Below are 20,733 nucleotides of genomic sequence, written 5' to 3'. Positions count from 1 at the left end.
ACAATTAATTGTGTCAATATCATTTTTTATGAGTTTTAAAATTCAGCGAGCCGAATTTTGAAATTTGAAATTTGAAATTTGAATTTTGTAATTTAAATTTTGAAATTCAGCGTGTAAAAATCAGTGTATACAATTTTTGTGTAAATAAAATTTTAAAAAGAAAAAAAAGGATGCATGACAATTAATTGTGTCAATATCATTTTTTGTGAGTTTTAAAATTCAGCGAGCCGAATTTTGAAATTAGAATTTTGAAATTTGAAATTTGAAATTTGAATTTTGAAATTCAGTGTGTAAAAATCAGTGTATACAATTTTTGTGTAAATAAAATAAAAAAAAAAAAAAAAAGGATGCATGACAATTAATTGTGTCAATATCATTTTTTATGAGTTTTAAAATTCAGCGAGCCGAATTTTGAAATTTGAATTTTGAAATTTGAAATTTGAAATTTGAATTTTGAAATTCAGTGTGTAAAAATCAGTGTATACAATTTTTGTGTAAATAAAATTTTAAAAAGAAAAAAAAGGATGCATGACAATTAATTGTGTCAGTATCATTTTTTATGAGTTTTAAAATTCAGTGAGCCGAATTTTGAAATTTGAATTTTGAAATTTGAAATTTGAAATTTGAATTTTGTAATTTAAATTTTGAAATTCAGCGTGTAAAAATCAGTGTATACAATTTTTGTGTAAATAAAATTTTAAAAAGAAAAAAAAGGATGCATGACAGTTAATTGTGTCAATATCATTTTTTATGAGTTTTAAAATTCAGCGAGCCGAATTTTGAAATTTGAATTTTGAAATTTGAAATTTGAATTTTGTAATTTAAATTTTGAAATTCAGCGTGTAAAAATCAGTGTATACAATTTTTGTGTAAATAAAATTTTAAAAAGAAAAAAAAGGATGCATGACAATTAATTGTGTCAATATCATTTTTTATGAGTTTTAAAATTCAGCGAGCCGAATTTTGAAATTTGAATTTTGAAATTTGAAATTTGAAATTTGAATTTTGTAATTTAAATTTTGAAATTCAGCGTGTAAAAATCAGTGTATACAATTTTTGTGTAAATAAAATTTTAAAAAGAAAAAAAGATGCATGACAATTAATTGTGTCAATATCATTTTTTATGAGTTTTAAAATTCAGTGAGCCGAATTTTGAAATTTGAATTTTGAAATTTGAAATTTGAAATTTGAATTTTGTAATTTAAATTTTGAAATTCAGCGTGTAAAAATCAGTTTATACAATTTTTGTGTAAAAAAAAATGTAAAAAGAAAAAAAATGATGCATGACAATTAATTGTGTCAATATCATTTTTTATGCATTTTAAAATTCAGTGAGTTAAAATCAGTGTATAAAAAATGTGTGTAAAAAAAATTCAGTGCAACAAATGTTGGTGCAGAACAATGCATTGTGCAAAAATTAAATATAAAAACAAGTTGGTGCAGAAAGAAATAGTCTTTTAAAATCTAGTGTGTAAAATTTCAGTGTGAAAATCAGTTTCAAATATTAGTGCAGTATAAAAATTCAGTAAAAAAAAAAATTTGTGCAGCAAAATGTGCTGCATACATTTTTTTTGTAGAAATTCAATTAAAAAAATGTAGTGCAGACAAAAAAAATTGTGTTTTGAAATTCAGTGTGTAAAAATCAATATATAAAAAAATGATGTAAAAGAAAATGGAAAAATGTATTGTATAAAAACTCAGTGCAAAAAAGAATATTGCAGCAAAATGTGGTGCATAAAAATTGTGTATAAATTCAACACAAAAAATTTGGTGCAGAAAAAAAATTGTGTTTTAAAATTCAGTGTGTAACAATAGTGCAGAATTAATTGTGTATAAATTCAATATATATTTCTTTAAGTTTTAAAATTCAGTGTGTAAAAATCAGTGTATACAATTTTTGTTTGAAAAAAATTGAAAAAAGAAAAAAATGATGCACGACAATTAATTGTGTAGAAAATCAATATCATTTTTTATGCGTTTTAAAATTCAGTGAGTTAAAATCAGTGTATAAAAAATTTGTGTAAAAAAAATTCAGTGCAACAACTGTTGGTGCAGAACAATTCATTGTGTAGAAATTCGATATAAAAACAAGTTGGTGCAGAAAGAAATAGTCTTTTAAAATCTAGTGTGTAAAATTCCAGTTAGTGAAAATCAGTTTCAAATATTAGTGCAGAAAAATGTACTGTATAAAAATTCTGTAAAAAAAATAATTTGTGCAGCAAAATTTGCTGCATAAAAAAAATTGGGTAGAAATTCAATTACAAAAATGTAGTGCAGACAAAGAAAATTGTGTTTTAAAATTCAGTGTGTAAAAATCAGTGTATAAAAAAATTAGAAAAATATATTGTTTAAAAATTCAGTGAAAAAAGAATATTGCAGCAACATTTTGGTGCATAAAAATTGTGTATAAATTCAATACAAAAAATTTGGTGCAGGAAAAAAATTGTGTTTTAAAATTCAGTGTGTAACAAATAGTGCAGAATTAATTGTGTAGAAATTCAATATATATTTCTTTAAGTTTTAAAATTCAGTGTGTAAAAATCAGTGTATACAATTTTTGTTTGAAAAAAATTGAAAAAAGAAAAAAATGATGCACGACAATTAATTGTGTAGGAATTCAATATAATTTTCTATGCGTTTTAAAATTCAGTGAGTTAAAATCAGTGTATAAAAATTTGAGTAAAAAAAATTCAGTGTAACAAATGTTAGTGCAGAACAATGAAATATAAAAACAAGTTGGTGCAGAAAGAAATTGTCTTTTAAAATCCAGTGTGTAAAAATTCAGTGAGTGAAAATCAGTTTCAAATATTAGTGCAGAAAAATGTACTGTATAAAAATTCTGTAAAAAAAATTATTTGTGCAGCAAAATTTGCTGCATAAAAAAATTGTGTAGAAATTCAATTAAAAAAATGTACTGCAGACAAAAAAAATGGTGTTTTAAAATTCAGCGTGTAAAAATCAGTGTATAAAAAAATTAGAAAAATATATTGTTTAAAAATTCAGTGAAAAAAGAATATTGCAGCAAAATTTTGGTGAATAAAAATTGCGTATAAATTCAATACAAAAAATTTGGTGCAGAAAAAAAATTGTGTTTTAAAATTCAGAGTGTAACAAATAGTGCAGAATTAGTAGTGTAGAAATTCAATATATCTTTTTTTAAGTTTTAAAATTCAGTGTGTAAAAATCAGTGTATACAATTTTTGTTTGAAAAAAATTGAAAAAAGAAAAAAATGATGCACGACAATTAATTGTGTAGAAATTCAATATCATTTTTTATGCGTTTTAAAATTCAGTGAGTTAAAATCAGTGTATAAAAAATGTGTGTAAAAAAAATTCAGTGCAACAAATGTTGGTGCAGAACAATGCAATATAAAAACAAGTTGGTGCTGAAAGAAATAGTCTTTTAAAATCCAGTGTGTAAAAATTCAGTGAGTGAAAATCAGTTTCAAATATTAGTGCATTATAAAAATTCTGTAAAAAAATAATTTGTGCAGCAAAATTTGCTGCATGAAAAAAATTGTGTAGAAATTCAATTAAAAAAATGTAGTGCAGACAAAAAAAATGGTGTTTTAAAATTCAGTGTGTAAAAATCAGTGTATAAAAAAATGGCATAAAAGAAATTAGAAAAATATAGAATATAAAAAGAATATTGCAGCAAAATTTTGGTGCATAAAAATTGTGTATAAATTCAATACAAAAAAATTTGGTGCAGAAAAAAAATAGTGTTTTAAAATTCAGTGTGTGAAAAATAGTGCAGAATTAGTAGTGTAGAAATTGAATTTATCTTTTTTTAAGTTTTAAAATTCAGTGTGTAAAAATCAGTGTATACAAATGTGTCAAAAAGAAATTGGTGCATTATTGTGTAGAAATTCAATATATATATTTTTTAAGTATACAACAATTTGGTGTAAAAAAAATTCAGTGCAACACATTTTGGTGCATAACAATTAATTGTGTAGAAATTCAATATAAAAAAAATTTGGTGCCGAAAGAAATTGTCTTTTAAAATCCAGTGAGGAAAAATGTAGTGAGTGAAAATCAGTTTGAAAAAAATAGTGCAGAAAAATTTGGTGCACAAAAATTTATTGTGTAAAAATTAAGTCAATATAAAAAATTTGGTACAAAAAAATAGTGTTTTAAAATTCAGTGTGTAAAAATCAGTGTATATAAATTTTGGTTGATGATTGTGTAGAAATTCAATATATAATTTGTTTACGTTTTACAATTCTGTGTATAAAAATTTGGTATAAAAAAATTCAGTGCAACAAATTTTGGTGCAGAACAATCCATTGTGTAGAAATTCAATACAAAAAATCAGTTTAAAAAATGAGTGCAGAAAAATGTCATGTATAAAAATTTTATGTAAAATAAAGTTAGTGGAGCAACAAATTTTATGTAAAAATTCAATATGAAAAATTCAGTGTGGGAAAAAAATTGTGTTTTAAAATTGGACGTGTCAAAATTCAGTGAGTTAAAAGTGTCGACATATTTTATGTGAAAAAGATTTAGTGCAGAACAAAATGTTGCAGAACAATGTAGTGTATCAAAATTCAGTGTAAAGGAAATTCAGGGCAGCAAAATTTTGTGCATAAAAATTAATTGTGTAGAAATTTGATACAAAACATTTAATTGCAGGAAAAAAAATGTTTTAAAAATCGCGTGTGTAAAAATTCAATGCATACTAATTGTGTAAAAAAAATCAGTGCAGAAAAGAAAAGGTGCAAAAAAATATTGTGTAAAAATTCAGTGCAAAAATATTCAGTGTAAAAAAATAAATCAGAGTACAAAAATGTTGTGTAAGAAAAATTCAGTACATAAATATTCTTTTAAGGAACAAATATTTCTTTAAAAAACAACAACTTTTCACTTTGTCAATATGGGGAATTGTGTGTAGAATTTTGAGAATAAAAATGAATTTATTCCATTTAGGGAAAAAAAGGCACTAAACATGGAAAAAATTAAGAACTTTCCGGAGATTCATATTTGTCTGACACATGAAACGTGACCAATTGCAGGGGGTGCGCCATCCACTTTGGCCGCCAGGTGGCAGTAGAGTGTTGAATGTCTTGTTTTGTGGTGAATCCAGCTTTGACCACATTGTAAGTTGCTATGTGGAGTGGCGCTTTCCATCATTTTCAGCAGACTGCATTACAAAAATGATAAACAGGAACGGGGCCATATGAATCCCCTTCCCTACTGCATGCGACTATTTTGAATTGACCCCTCCCTGACCACCTGAGGGCACCACAGACTGTGGATGTTTTTCAAAAAAGGCTTAAAAACCCTTCTTTTAAAAAAAAAAAAGCCTCTTTTTTTTAGATATATTCATACTAGTCCTAGCTATTTGGCTGTTCTAGTTTTTGTTTTTATTTAGTTTTTTTTATTATCTTTTTATTTAATTTTTTTAATTGTGTAGAAATTTTATATAATGATATTTTTTACTGACCGAATTTAACAAACTGATTTTTAAAACACACATTTTGCTCACAAATTTTTCATTCAATGAAATGAAATTTCGTGCAATAAAATGAAGTAAAAAAATAAATAATTTAAATGCAAAGAATTCAAAGGCAAAAGCGAGGTTTGGTAGAAAAGACACAAATGTCTTCTCTTGGTGGGTAAGTGGCCACACCTTGTCAGCACAGTCACTTGCTGGCCTGTCAATCACAGCTGACCCAGGTGCTCCTAATGAGCGGGCAGGTGGCACAGAGTTGCCGTGACAACTGGAGCGTCACATGTGTCCAGTCAGACAACTGTCACGTTGGAAGGTGTCCACCCACGTCTTGTCAATAGGTTGGTGTGCCACAGGTGTGGAGTGGGGGGGTCAGACACACTTGTCCACTCCCACACCTTCTTTACCGAGACAATTGTCATCCTGGGAGAGTGTTTAGGCACCTTTTGTTGTGGCAAAATGAATTTCTTAGTGGTCTCTGGTCTAATCAACAGTCCTCTCGTGATTGATGTTGTATTGCTTCTCTTTACTGCATTGGCCTGTTTTGTCTTTTTGTTGTTGTTGTCATTCAGTACTAGACTATTACAAGTTACAAGACTATTACAAGTTACTAGACTATTACAAGTTACTAGACTATTACAAGTTACAAGACTATTACAAGTTACTAGACTATTACAAGTTACTAGACTATTACAAGTTACAAGACTATTACAAGTTACAAGACTATTACAAGTTACTAGACTATTACAAGTTACAAGACTATTACAAGTTACAAGACTATTACAAGTTACAAGACTATTACAAGTTACTAGACTATTACAAGTTACAAGACTATTACAAGTTACTAGACTATTACAAGTTACAAGACTATTGCAAGTTACAAGACTATTACAAGTTACTAGACTATTACAAGTTACAAGACTATTACAAGTTACAAGACTATTACAAGTTACTAGACTATTACAAGTTACAAAACTATTACAAGTTACTAGACTATTACAAGTTACAAGACTATTACAAGTTACAAGACTATTACAAGTTACTAGACTATTACAAGTTACAAGACTATTACAAGTTACTAGACTATTACAAGTTACAAGACTATTGCAAGCATACTTGCCAACCTTGAGACCTCCGATTTCGGGAGGTGGGGGGTGGGGGGTGGGGGGCGTGGTCGGGGGTGGGGCGGGGGCGTGGTTGGGGGCGTGGTTAAGATATATATATATATATATAAGAAATACTTGACTTTCAGTGAATTCTAGCAATATATATATTTTATTACATATATATATATATATATATATATATATATATATATATATATATATATATATATATATATATATATATATATATATATATATATATATATGTATGTGTGGGAAAAAAATCACAAGACTATTTCATCTCTACAGGCCTGTTTCATGAGGGGGGGTTCCCTTAATCATCAGGAGATTTTAATGGGAGCATTCACATACCATGGTTTATATAGGGCACAGAGTGGGTGGGTACAGGCTGGCGTAGGGGCGTGGTGATTGGCTCATGTGTTACCTAGGAGGTGTTTCCGTCTATGGCGGCATGTTGTTACAATTTCGCTGCGCTTGTTGAGGGATGACAGGTCTGGACGGTAAATAATAAACAGTTTCTCTTTCAAGCATAGGTTGCATCTTTTATTACCACTATTGTAAGGTGTGCTGGATGCAAGAATTTGCCATGTTATTGAATATTCAACATTATTGTCTTTGAGGTCCCAAATGTGTTTGCTGAGTTCCGTGGTATTTCGCAGGTTTTGGTTCCTGAAAGAAGCCTTGTGATTGTTCCATCTGGTTTTGAATTCTCCCTCGGTTAATCCTACATATGTGTCGGATGTGTTAATGTCCTTGCGTGTTACCTTAGATTGGTAGACAACTGATGTTTGTAAGCACCCCCCGTTGAGAGGGCAATCAGGTTTCTTTCGACAGTTACATCCTTTGTTGGTTTTGCTAGCTAAGGCTCATAGAAAAGACGGAACACTTCCTAAGAAGGATGCGGTGGAAAGCACATTTTTTCCTCCACCCTGAAACAAAAGGAATGCAAAAGGAAACTTACGGATTCAAATCTACCAAGAACCCACCCACAGTTGAGGAACTAAAGGATTTTGAGAACGACATGCTCAAAATGATACAATCAGTCAAATTCAAGCCAATCCGCAACCCACTCCTCACCAAGCTGAAAAATGACAAGGAGCGCATCAAGAAAGTAAACAACCTCATCATAGCTGCCGATAAAACCACAAACTTCTACAGAATGGACATACCAGAACGCCACACCTTACTGGACAGAAGCATCACCAAATCATACAAAAAAGCGCAACCCAACACCTTACAGAACATCCACCTGGAAAATAAAAGGATCGCGGCTGAACTGGACATTGAGGACAGGGTGGACGCCACAGCCAACAAGGAAGCCTTCATCACATTGAAGGACCACAAACCCAACTTCACAAATAACCCAACATGCCGACTAATAAACCCAACTAAATCTGAAATAGGAAAAATCAGCAAAATAATCCTGGACAGAGTCAACACAAAAATCAAGGACAAAACACCACTCAACCAATGGAGAAATACAGCAGCAGTAATCAAATGGTTCAACAACATCCAAGACAAACAACAGCACAACTTTATCTCCTTCGATATCGAGGAATTTTACCCTTCCATCACGCAAGACCTACTGACTCAAGCACTAGACTTCGCCTCAGACTACGACTCAATCACAGGCAACGAAAGAAACATCATCATCCACGCAAAAAACTCCATCCTCATCCACAACAGTACACCATGGCAAAAAAAGAACAATGCAACATTTGACGTCACTATGGGAAGTTTTGACGGAGCAGAAACGTGTGAACTCGTTGGGAGTTTCCTCCTCTCCCAGCTCGCTAGCCTCAATCTGAACCTTGGTATTTACCGTGATGACGGACTGGCAGTGTGTCGCGCCTCGCCAAGGAGCAGCGAGAATACCAAGAAGCGCATATGCCAAATTTTCAAAGAGAACGGCCTACGGATCACGATTGAAGCCAACAAGCAAACCGTCAACTTCCTTGACGTCACTTTCAACCTGAGAAATAACAGCTACCAACCATTCACGAAACCCAACACAACACTCCAATACGTGCACCATGACAGCAACCACCCACCCACCACCACGAAAAGAATACCTACCGGAATCAATAAAAGGCTATCGATGCTGTCATCTAGCAAAGCTGAATTTGACCAAGCAACCCCCCCGTACCAAAAAGCCCTTGATGAAAGCGGATACAATTTCACCCTCACCTATGAACCCACGCCAGGAAACCAACCAAAAAAGAACAGAAAACGAAACGACATCATCTGGTACAACCCCCCATACAGCAAAAACGTCTCAACTAACATTGGACACAAATTCCTCACTCTGATTGACAAACACTTTCCCAAAGGCAACACCCTAAGAAAAGTATTCAACAAGAACAACATTAAATTGAGCTACAGCTGTATGAACAATATACGACAAATCATCTCAAACCACAACAAAACAATTGCAAATGAGCCGTCGGCCCCCGGACAGAGCGACTCCAAAACCAACAAAGGATGTAACTGTCGAAAGAAACCTGATTGCCCTCTCAACGGGGGGTGCTTACAAACATCAGTTGTCTACCAATCTAAGGTAACACGCAAGGACATTAACACATCCGACACATATGTAGGATTAACCGAGGGAGAGTTCAAAACCAGATGGAACAATCACAAGGCTTCTTTCAGGAACCAAAACCTGCGGAATACCACAGAACTCAGCAAACACATTTGGGACCTCAAAGACAATAATGTTGAATATTCAATAACATGGCAAATTCTTGCATCCAGCACACCTTACAATAGTGGTAATAAAAGATGCAACCTATGCTTGAAAGAGAAACTGTTTATTATTTACCGTCCAGACCTGTCATCCCTCAACAAGCGCAGCGAAATTGTAACAGCATGCCGCCACAGACGGAAACACCTCCTAGGTAACACATGAGCCAATCACCACGCCCCTAGGCCAGCCTGTACCCACCCACTCTGTGCCCTATATAAACCATGGTATGCGAATGCTCCCATTAAAATCTCCCGATGATTGAGGGTACCCCCCCTCATGAAACAGGCCTGTAGAGATGAAATAGTCTTGTGATTTTTTTCCCACACATACATATATATATATATATATATATATATATATATATATATATATATATATATATATATAGTGTGATGTCTGTGTGATCATGTTTTGTTTTAGTCATGTTCGGTTTTGTTTTTGGACTTTTTGTGCACTTTTGTTTTGTTTTGTCACCATAGCAACCATTAGTTTTCACCTGTCACGTCACGCACCTGTTTCACGTTTTGAGTCACGCACCTGTTTTCGTTAATCATGTCTGTAGTATTTAAGTTCATTGTTTTCAGTTTGTCTTGCTGGTGACATCTGTCAATACTGGGACCATGGCTTGGTTTGTTCTCCCGAGGTGCAAGTGAATTGGACCAGATGTGGCGTGAAGGTGAATACATGATTTATTTAAACACTATAACTACAAAAAAAAAAAAAGGATCAACCAAAAGGCGCGCACAGGGGCGGAAGTACAAAACTTGACTATAAACACAAAACTTGCACAAAGGCAGACACTATGAACAATTAAACAAAACTTGCAAACTATGGCATGAACTTACTTGGATGAAAAACGGCATGAAAAAGTGCAGCAAGGGTCATAAGGGTGTGTGTGGAGAGTATAAATGCGGGATGTCGCCAGAAAGACAAACTGAAAACAATGAACTTAAATACCACAGACATGATTAACGAAAACAGGTGCGTGACTCAAAACGTGAAACAGGTGCGTGACGTGAAAGGTGAAAACTAATGGGTTGCTATGGTGACAAAACAAAACAAAAGTGCACAAAAAGTCCAAAAACAATGGAAGGTCACGGGCTTAGCTGCTTACGTGCAGTGATTTCTCCAGATTCTCTGAACCCTTTGATGATATTACGGAGCGTAGATGGTGAAATCCCTCAATTCCTTGCAATAGCTGCTTGAGAAAGGTTTTTCTTAAACTGTTCAACAATTTGCTCACGCATTTGTTGACAAAGTGGTGACCCTCGCCCCGTCCTTGTTTGTGAATGACTGAGCATTTCATGGAATCTACTTTTATACCCAATCATGGCACCCACCTGTTCCCAATTAGCCTGCACACCTGTGGGATGTTCCAAATAAGTGTTTGATGAGCATTCCTCAACTTTATCAGTATTTATTGCCACCTTTCCCAACTTCTTTGTCACGTGTTGCTGCCATCAAATTCTAAAGTTAATGATAAAAAAAATAAAGTTTATGAGTTTGAACATCAAATATGTTGTCTTTGTAGCATATTCAACTGAATATGGCTTGAAAAGGATTTGCAAATCATTGTATTCCGTTTATATTTACATCTAACACAATTTCCCAACTCATATGGAAACGGGGTTTGTATATGTGTGTATATGTATACACCTGTATATATACATATATACACACATATACATATATATATATATATATATATATATATATATATATATATATATATATATATATATATATATACACATTAACCCACACACGCATATATATACATATAAACACATATACATATATAAACATATATACAAATATATATATATATATATATATATATATATGTATGTATATATATATATATATATGTATATATATATATATATATATATATATATATATATATATATATATATATATATATATATATATACACAAATATACATATATGTGTGTATATATGTATATATCTGTATTTATACATATATACACACATATACACATTCACACACATATGTATATATACATATAAACTTATATATGTACACACAAATATACTGTACATATATATGTGTGTGTGTATATATATATATATATATATATACACACACAAATATGTACATATATGTGTGTATATATGTATATATCTGTGTATACATACATATATACACACAAGTACTATCTATCCATCTATCTATCTATCTATCTATCTATCTATCTATCTATCTATCTATCTATCTATCTATCTATCTATCTATCTATCTATATACACACACATATACAAATTCCCCCACACACATTTGTATGTGTGTATATATACACACATATACGTGTGTGTGTGTGTGTGTGTGTGTATGTATACATACCGGTATATACACGCATATATATATATATATATATATATATATATATATATATATATATATATATATATATATATATATATATATATATATATATATATATATATGTATATGTGTGTGTGTGTATATATAAATATAAACATATATGTACACACAAATATACATATATGTGTGTATATATATATATATATATATATATATATACACACAAATATATACATATATGTGTATATGAATATATCTGTATATATAGATATATACACACAAATACATATACATATACACATACACCCACACACATCTATATATATATATATATATATATATATATATATATATATATATACATATAAAAATATATATATGCATATAAACATATATGTCATGTCTGTGTAATCATGTTTTTGTTTAAAGTCATGTTTTTGTTTAGTTATAGGAATCTTTGGTTTCTGGCTTTTCACTCCCTTGTCTTGTTTGCATGATTACCCCATTAGTTTCACCTGTTCCACGTTTGGACTCATTGTGCACTCTTGATTGTCACCATAGCAACCCATTAGTTTTCACCTGTCACGTCACGCACCTGTTTCACGTCTTGAGTCACGCACCTGTTTTCGTTAATCATGTCTGTAGTATTTAAGTTCAGTGTTTTTCAGTTTGTCTTTCTGACGACCTCACACCCCATATATGCTTCTGCACACCCTTATGATCCTTGCTGCTCTTTTTTCATGCCGGTTCCATGCCAAGTAAGTTTTTGTTTATCAAGCCACAGTTTATGTTTTGTTTAATTGTTCATAGTTTCCGCCACTGTGCGCGCTTTGGTTTGATCCTTTTTTTGTAGTTCTAGTGTTTCAATAAATCATGTACCTTCATTCCCGTCTCGCCCGTGCCAACTTTCCGTTGCATCCTGGAAAAGCACACACCCCGGACCAAGTCTTGACAATATACATACACACAAATTTATAAATATATGTGTGTATATGTATATACGTATATATATATATATATATATATATATATATATATATATATATATATATATATATATATATATATACACAAATATATACATATATGTGTGTATGTATATGTATATATCTGTGGCCTAGTGGTTAGAGTGTCCGCCCTGAGATGGGTAGGTTGTGAGTTCAAACCCCGGCCGAGTCATACCAAAGACTATACAAATGGGAGCCATTACCTCCCTGCTTGGCACTCAGCATCAAGGCTTGGAATTGGGGGTTAAATCACCAAAAATGATTCCCGGGCGCGGCCACCGCTGCTGCCCACTGCTCCCCTCACCTCCCAGGGGGTGATCAAGGGGATGGGTCAAATGCAGAGGATAATTTTGCCACACCTAGTGTGTGTGTGTGTGACAATCATTGCTACTTTCTATTAGAGCGTATCAAAACACGTATTGGTATGTCAGACTTAGCTTTGTCGTGGTTTAACTCTTATCTTACTGACAGGATGCAATGCGTCTCCCATAATAATGTGACCTCGGACTATGTTAAGGTAACGTGCGGAGTTCCTCAGGGTTCGGTTCTTGGCCCTGCACTCTTTAGTAAGTACATGCTGCCGCTAGGCGACATCATACGCAAATACGGTGTTAGCTTTCATTGCTATGCTGATGACAGCCAACTCTACATGCCCCTAAAGCTGACCAACACGCCGGATTGTAGTCAGCTGGAGGCGTGTCTTAATGAAATTAAACAATGGATGTCCGCTAACTTCTTGCAACTCAACGCCAAGAAAACGGAAATGCTGATTATCGGTCCTGCTAAACACCGACATTTATTTAATAATACCACCTTAACATTTGACAACCAAACAATTACACAAGGCGACTCAGTAAAGAATCTGGGTATTATCTTCCACCCAACTCTCTCCTTTGAGTCACACATTAAGAGTGTTACTTACCTGCCCGCCACCCCTGTTGCCGGGGGCGCGTAACAGGGGTCACTCCGCGCGCAGTGCGCTCACGAAAGGGGTGGGGCTCACCCTGGTTGATATAGACAGCAGGACGGTGGCCATGGAAGTTGGAACCCGCTAAGGAGTGTGTAACAACCCACCTGCCGAATCAACTAGCCCTGAAAATGGATGGCGCTGGAGCGTCGGGCCCATACCCGGCCGTCGCCGGCAGCGAGACGCGCTTGGAGGTGCGCTCAGCGCGGCTCCCATATGATTGCGCACTGGTGTGCGTCTGGGTCGTGACAGCGTGGCACGCGAATGTCTGTGCTGCATTGGATCAGTCTCCTTTCTTTAACAGGCAAAAGCTTTATAACCTCACTAATGCCTTGCATCGTCTATATTAGATATATAACAACGGGCGGGTGCGGGCGGGTGCGGTTCTGATCAAATGTTAGAGCGGGTGGATGGCGGATGGTTGACGACTTTCTGATGCGGTTGCGGATGAAATAATTGCCTATCCGCTCATCTCTAATACATATACATATACATATATATATATATATATATATATATATATATATATATATATATATATATATATATATATATATATATATATGTGTGTGTGTACATGTATATATGTATATGTGTGTCCTGGGCATGACATTAAAGTGCATCCGGCAGTGGAGGCTCCTCTATGGGGTCTTGGGGCACGAGGAGGTTAACCCCTTTACTACTGTTACCCCAGGTGGCCATTGGCAAAGGCCTAGTACCTGACTGCCCCCTAGCCAGGGATACGGTGAAGACCTCAACGGCGGAGCAGGCATAAGACGGTAGATTTAAGAACTACCACGACGGCGGAAGAAGGCTGCAGCAGAAAAGGGTCCCCAGTCGTCTTGGACTCCATGCCACTGGACCCTGACCCGATTTCTGTCAAGGATCGTGTGGTGACTGTCTGTGCACCAGTCTCCCCACGTTAAACAAAGTCACGCACAGGCATCCTCCATAAAGGGATACACCCCTACCAGGAGGATCGTCATACTCGTTCGAGTGACCGCTGATGATGATGACTAAAACGGCCTTCTTTCATCTCCGTAATATCGCTAAAATTCGAGAGCGGTCTCCTAAATGAATTACAACAAACATGTCTGACCTTTGACCTTTGACCCTTGAAATGCATTGACCTCAAAGCCTCCTTTTACATAGAAGCAGGCTGGAAGACCAGCAGCATGTATTCCACATGGTGTGACATGTTGAGAGCAGGGGTATCCAAAGTGCGGCCCGGGGGCCATTTGCTCATTTTTAAAATACTATTACAACAAAAACAAGTGGAATAAAAAGAAAGGATGAAATGTTGCAAAGTTGACTCTAATAACAGAAAGATTGTTTCCCTTTCAAACTGTTATTGCTGAAAAGGTGTCATGGACAAATGGATCTGAAGCTGATGGAGAGATTTGAAACTCAAAATAATATATATTGACTTATTTTTAACACTTTTATGAGCCTTTTGGATTGCCCAAAAATGTAGTCCGGCTTTTCTTTAGGTTGTCATTGTTGAAAAAACCAAATGAAACAAAAGCAATGTTGTTATGAATTATTGAATTATTATTGAATGACTTCACATCTAATGTTATGAATTATTATTGAAGTACTTCACATCTAGGGGGAAATATGTTGCTTATTTTGGACTTTTGCAATAAAAAAGGACATCAAACATGAAACAAAATCTACTGATATTTAAGTGTTGAAAGTAATACATACATAATAAACATATATATAGATATACACACATATATACACATATATAAAAACATATAACTGTATATACATACACACATATATATATATATACATACATACATATATACATACATATATACACATACACATATATAAACACTTATATACACATACATATATACACATTAACATACATAGACATATATACATACTGTATATATACATATATACACATACATATACATACATATATACATATACATACACATATATATACACATGTATACACACATATACATATATTCATATACATATATATACATACATTCATTATGTATACATATATCAATACATACGCATACATATATACACATACACATATATAAACAAATATATACACATATATACATGTATATATACACATATATACATATATTCACATATATACACATACATACATATAAACATATATACATATATACACATATATAAACATATACGTATATTCATACACATATATACATACATACACACATATATATATACATACTGTATATACACATACACATATATAAACACATATATACACATTAACATATATATATATATACAAATATACATACTGTATACATACATATATAAATACATATATACAGATACATATACATACATAAACATACACATATATATACACATATATACATATATTCACATATATACACATACATAAATATAGACATATATACATATACTGTATATACATACACACCTATATACATACATACAGTACATATATACATGCATACACACATATATACATACATATATACACATACACATATATAAACACATATATACACATATATGTGTACATATACACATATATACATATATTCACATACATACACATACATACATTTACACATATACATATATACACACATATATAAACATATACTGTATATACATACACATATATACATACATACACACATATATACATACATACTGTGTATACACATACACATATATAAACACATATATACACATTAACATATACATACATATATACATACTGTATATATACATATAAATACATGTATACAGATACATATACATACATATACATACACATATATACACACATATACATATATTCATATACATACATACATACATACATACATACATACATACATACATACATACATACATACATACATTATGTATACATATATACACATATATGTGTATATATTCACATATATACACATACATACATATACACATATATACATATATACACATATATAAACATATACTGTATATACATACACACATATATATAAATACATATATACACATATATAAACACATATATACACATACATATATACACATATATATGTGTATATATACACATATATACATATATTCACATACATACACATACATACATATACACATATATACATATATACACACATATATAAACATATACTGTATATACATACACATACATACATACATACATACATACACACATATATACATACATACTGTGTATACACATACACATATATGAACACATATATACACATTAACATATACATACATATATACATACTGTATATATACATATATAAATACATATATACATATACATACATATACATACATGTATACATACTGTATATATACATATATAAATACATATATACAGATACATATACATACATATACATACACATATATACACACATATACATATATTCATATACATACATACATACATTATGTATACATATATACACATATACGTGTATATATTCACATATATACACATACATACATATACACATATATACATATATACACATATATAAACATATACTGTATATACATATACACATATATATATATACATATATACACATATATAAACACATATATACACATACATATATACACATTAACATAAATATATATATACATATATACATACTGTATATATACATATATAAATACATACATACAGATACATATACATGCATATATACATATACATACATATATACATATACATATATACACACATACATATATTCATATACATACATACAAACATACATTATGTATACATATATACACATATATGTGTATATATACACATATATACATATATTCACATATATACACATACATACATAAACACAGATGTACATATATACACATATATAAACATATGCTGTATATACATACACACATATATACATACATATATACACATATATAAACACATACATACACATTAACATATATATGCATATATACATATATATACTGTATATACATATATATATATATATATATATATATATATATATATACATACATATGTATACGTATATATATATATATATATATATATATATATATATATATATATATATATATATATATATATATATATATATATATATATATATATGTGTACATATATAAACTTGAGTTGCGGAACACAAATGGCCCTGGGGCCCCACTTTGGACACCCCTGGACCCCCGAAGCACGCTGATGTATATTCTTTAACCAGAACTAACCTGAGAAGCACACTGATGTATATTCTTTAACTAGAACTAACCTGAGAAGCACACTGATGCATATTCTTTAACTAGAACTAACCTGAGAAGCACGCTGATGTATATTATTTAACTAGAACTAACCTGGCCTGGATTACTTTTAGTGGCTTTAATAAACAAAACATTCTTCAATGGGAGTTTTTCTTGCTTTTTCCCAAGCTGCCGCAAAGGGCTTAATTGCACCTGTATGAACGATCAGAGGCGGGAGAAGGAGAAGGTGCATCCAGCAGCTGGTGGCAACAACAACAACAACAACAACAACAACAACATTGACAACAACAACAACAACATTAACAACAACATGGCAGCGTGCGCGTGGCGTTGGTGCAAAGGCCTCATCTCTCCGCCAATCACAAGGCGCCAATGGCAGCTTGTCATGTGCGGACCAGCGTGGCCTTGTCGCGGTGAAGGACGACCGTGAGGATGACGGCGGCGAGGGGGGGAGGGGGGTGAAGGGGGTGCACACTCACCAGGTACGCGCCCACCGTGCCCTGAGCCAACATGAGCGCGCATTCCGCCACCAGGAAGATCTTGATGTTGGAGAAGCATGACGTCTTCTTCTGGCTGACGTCATCCTGCTCCGGCTCGTCGCTGCTGATGCGCTGCTCCGTGCACACCGCATCTCTCACCTGCATCCTGCGGCCTCAGGCGGCTCCGCGAGGGCTCGTCGACGTCGGCGGCTCCGGTCCGGCGGAGATCATCGGGTTCCGTTGCGGGCACACGGGCACGCGGGGGGAGGAGGAAGAGGAGGAGGGAGGAAGGGGAGGAGGGGGGGGGGGGGGGGCGACTCTCCCTGCTTTCAGAGACGCCGATGTCCGCTCCGCATCGCGGCCACCTTAACGAGTGCGGTGCGTGATGGGCTGCGTGCGCGCGTCCGTCACGAATGGTCGACGCACGGACATCCGCGATGTTGCATCTTCTTTTTTAATTCCGTCCTCCTGGACCCGCTAGCCGCGACTGGTCCGGCCTGCTCCTCGCCGCATCTCTGCGTCCTGCAGGCGGCGGCGGGGAGGAGGAGGACGATGACGACGGCGACGAGGCTCCGCCCACTCGTCGACACGTGCTGAGCGCGTGTCTCCTCTTCCTCTGTCATCATCATCGTCATCATCATCATCATCCTCGCCATCGTCATCGTCCTCGTCGACGTCGTGAAACATTTTCTGTCAAACACTGGAAGAACAGACACATTTATCCACGAAAATGCTCTTTTACTTCCAGCCTTTTGCTGACAACGGTAAAATGGCATGGCATGACAAAATGTATGTGTGGGGCCACAATAAAATGAAATGACAAGACAGGACTAAATTATGTGTCAGGCCATATAAAATGAAATGACAGGTCACGACAAAATTATGTGTCGGGCCACGATTAAATGAAATAACAAGTCACAACATATTTATGTGTCGGGCCACCATAAAATGATATGGCAAGTCATGACAAAATTATGTTTCGGGCCACAATAAAATGAAAGGACAAGTCCCAACAAATGTATGTGTCGGGCCACCTTAAAATGATATGACAAGTCACGACAAAATTATGTGTCGGGCCACGATAAAATGAAATGACAAGTCACAACAAATGTATGTGTCGGGCCACAATAAAATTTAATGACAAGTCACAACAATATCATGTGTCGGGCCACTATGAAATGAACTCGCAAGTCACAACAAAATTATGTGTCGGGCCATGATAAAACGAAATGACAAGTCACAACAAATGTATGTGTCGGGCTACCTTAAAATGATATGACAAGTCACGACAAAATTATGTGTCGGGCCACTATTAAAATATATGGCAGGTCATAGCCCTTTGAGACACTTGTGATTTAGGGCTATATAAATAAACATTGATTGATTGATTGATTGAGGTCATGACAAAATTATGTGTCGGGCCACAATAAAATGAAATGACAAGTCACGACAAAATTATGTGTCGGGCCAAAATTAAATTAAATGACAAGTCACAACAATATCATGTGTCGGGCCACGATAAAATGTTATGGCAAGTCACGACAAAATTATGTGTCGGGCCACAATAAAATTATATGGCCGGTTATGACAAAATTATGTGTCGGGCCACAATTAAATGATATGGCAAGTCACAACAAAATGATGGGTCGGGCCACGATGAAAAGAAATGACAAGTCACAACAAATGTATGTGTCTGGCCACAATAAATTGTTATGGCAGGTCAAAACAAAATTATGTGTCGGGCCACAATACAATGAAATTGCAAGCCACAAAAAAATTATGTGTCAGGCTACGATACATTTATATGGCAGGTCATGACACGATTATGTTGGGTCACGATAAAATTATATGGCAGGTCATGACAAAATTATGTGTCTGGCCACGATAAAATGATATGGCAAGCCACAACAAAATTATGTGTCGGGCCAAAATAAAATGAAATGACAAGACAGGGCAAAATTATGTGTCAGGCCATGTAAAATGAAATGACAAGTCAGGACAAAATTATGTGTCAGGCCATTTAAAATGAAATGACAGGTCACGACAAAATTATGTGTCGGACCACCATTAAATGAAATAACAAGTCACAACATATTTATGTGTCGGGCCACCATAAAATGATATGGCAAGTCGCGACAAAATTATGTGTCAGGCCAAAATAAAATAAAATGACAAGTCACGACAAAATTATGTATCGGGCCACAATAACATTAAATGACAAGTCACAACAAATGTATGTGTCGGGCCACTATAAAATGAAATGACAGGTCATGACAAAATTATGTGTCGG

General features: G+C 33.7%; 1 protein-coding gene across 1 annotated transcript in view; it reads right to left on the bottom strand.

The window, feature by feature from the left end:
- Positions 1 to 18,608, bottom strand: part of LOC133608248 (solute carrier organic anion transporter family member 3A1-like) — an 85,021-nt gene extending 66,413 nt beyond the window's left edge. Inside the window, exon 1 of the mRNA XM_061963454.1 lies at positions 18,444 to 18,608. Coding sequence (XP_061819438.1) covers positions 18,444 to 18,608 — 165 coding nt within the window. The remainder of the gene's footprint in view (positions 1 to 18,443) is intronic.
- Between the last annotated feature and the right edge of the window lie 2,125 nt (positions 18,609 to 20,733).

This window comes from Nerophis lumbriciformis, linkage group LG06 (genome assembly GCF_033978685.3).
Source record: "Nerophis lumbriciformis linkage group LG06, RoL_Nlum_v2.1, whole genome shotgun sequence".
Taxonomy (NCBI): Eukaryota; Metazoa; Chordata; class Actinopteri; order Syngnathiformes; family Syngnathidae; genus Nerophis; species Nerophis lumbriciformis.
This window is presented reverse-complemented; position numbering and strand designations above follow the sequence as displayed.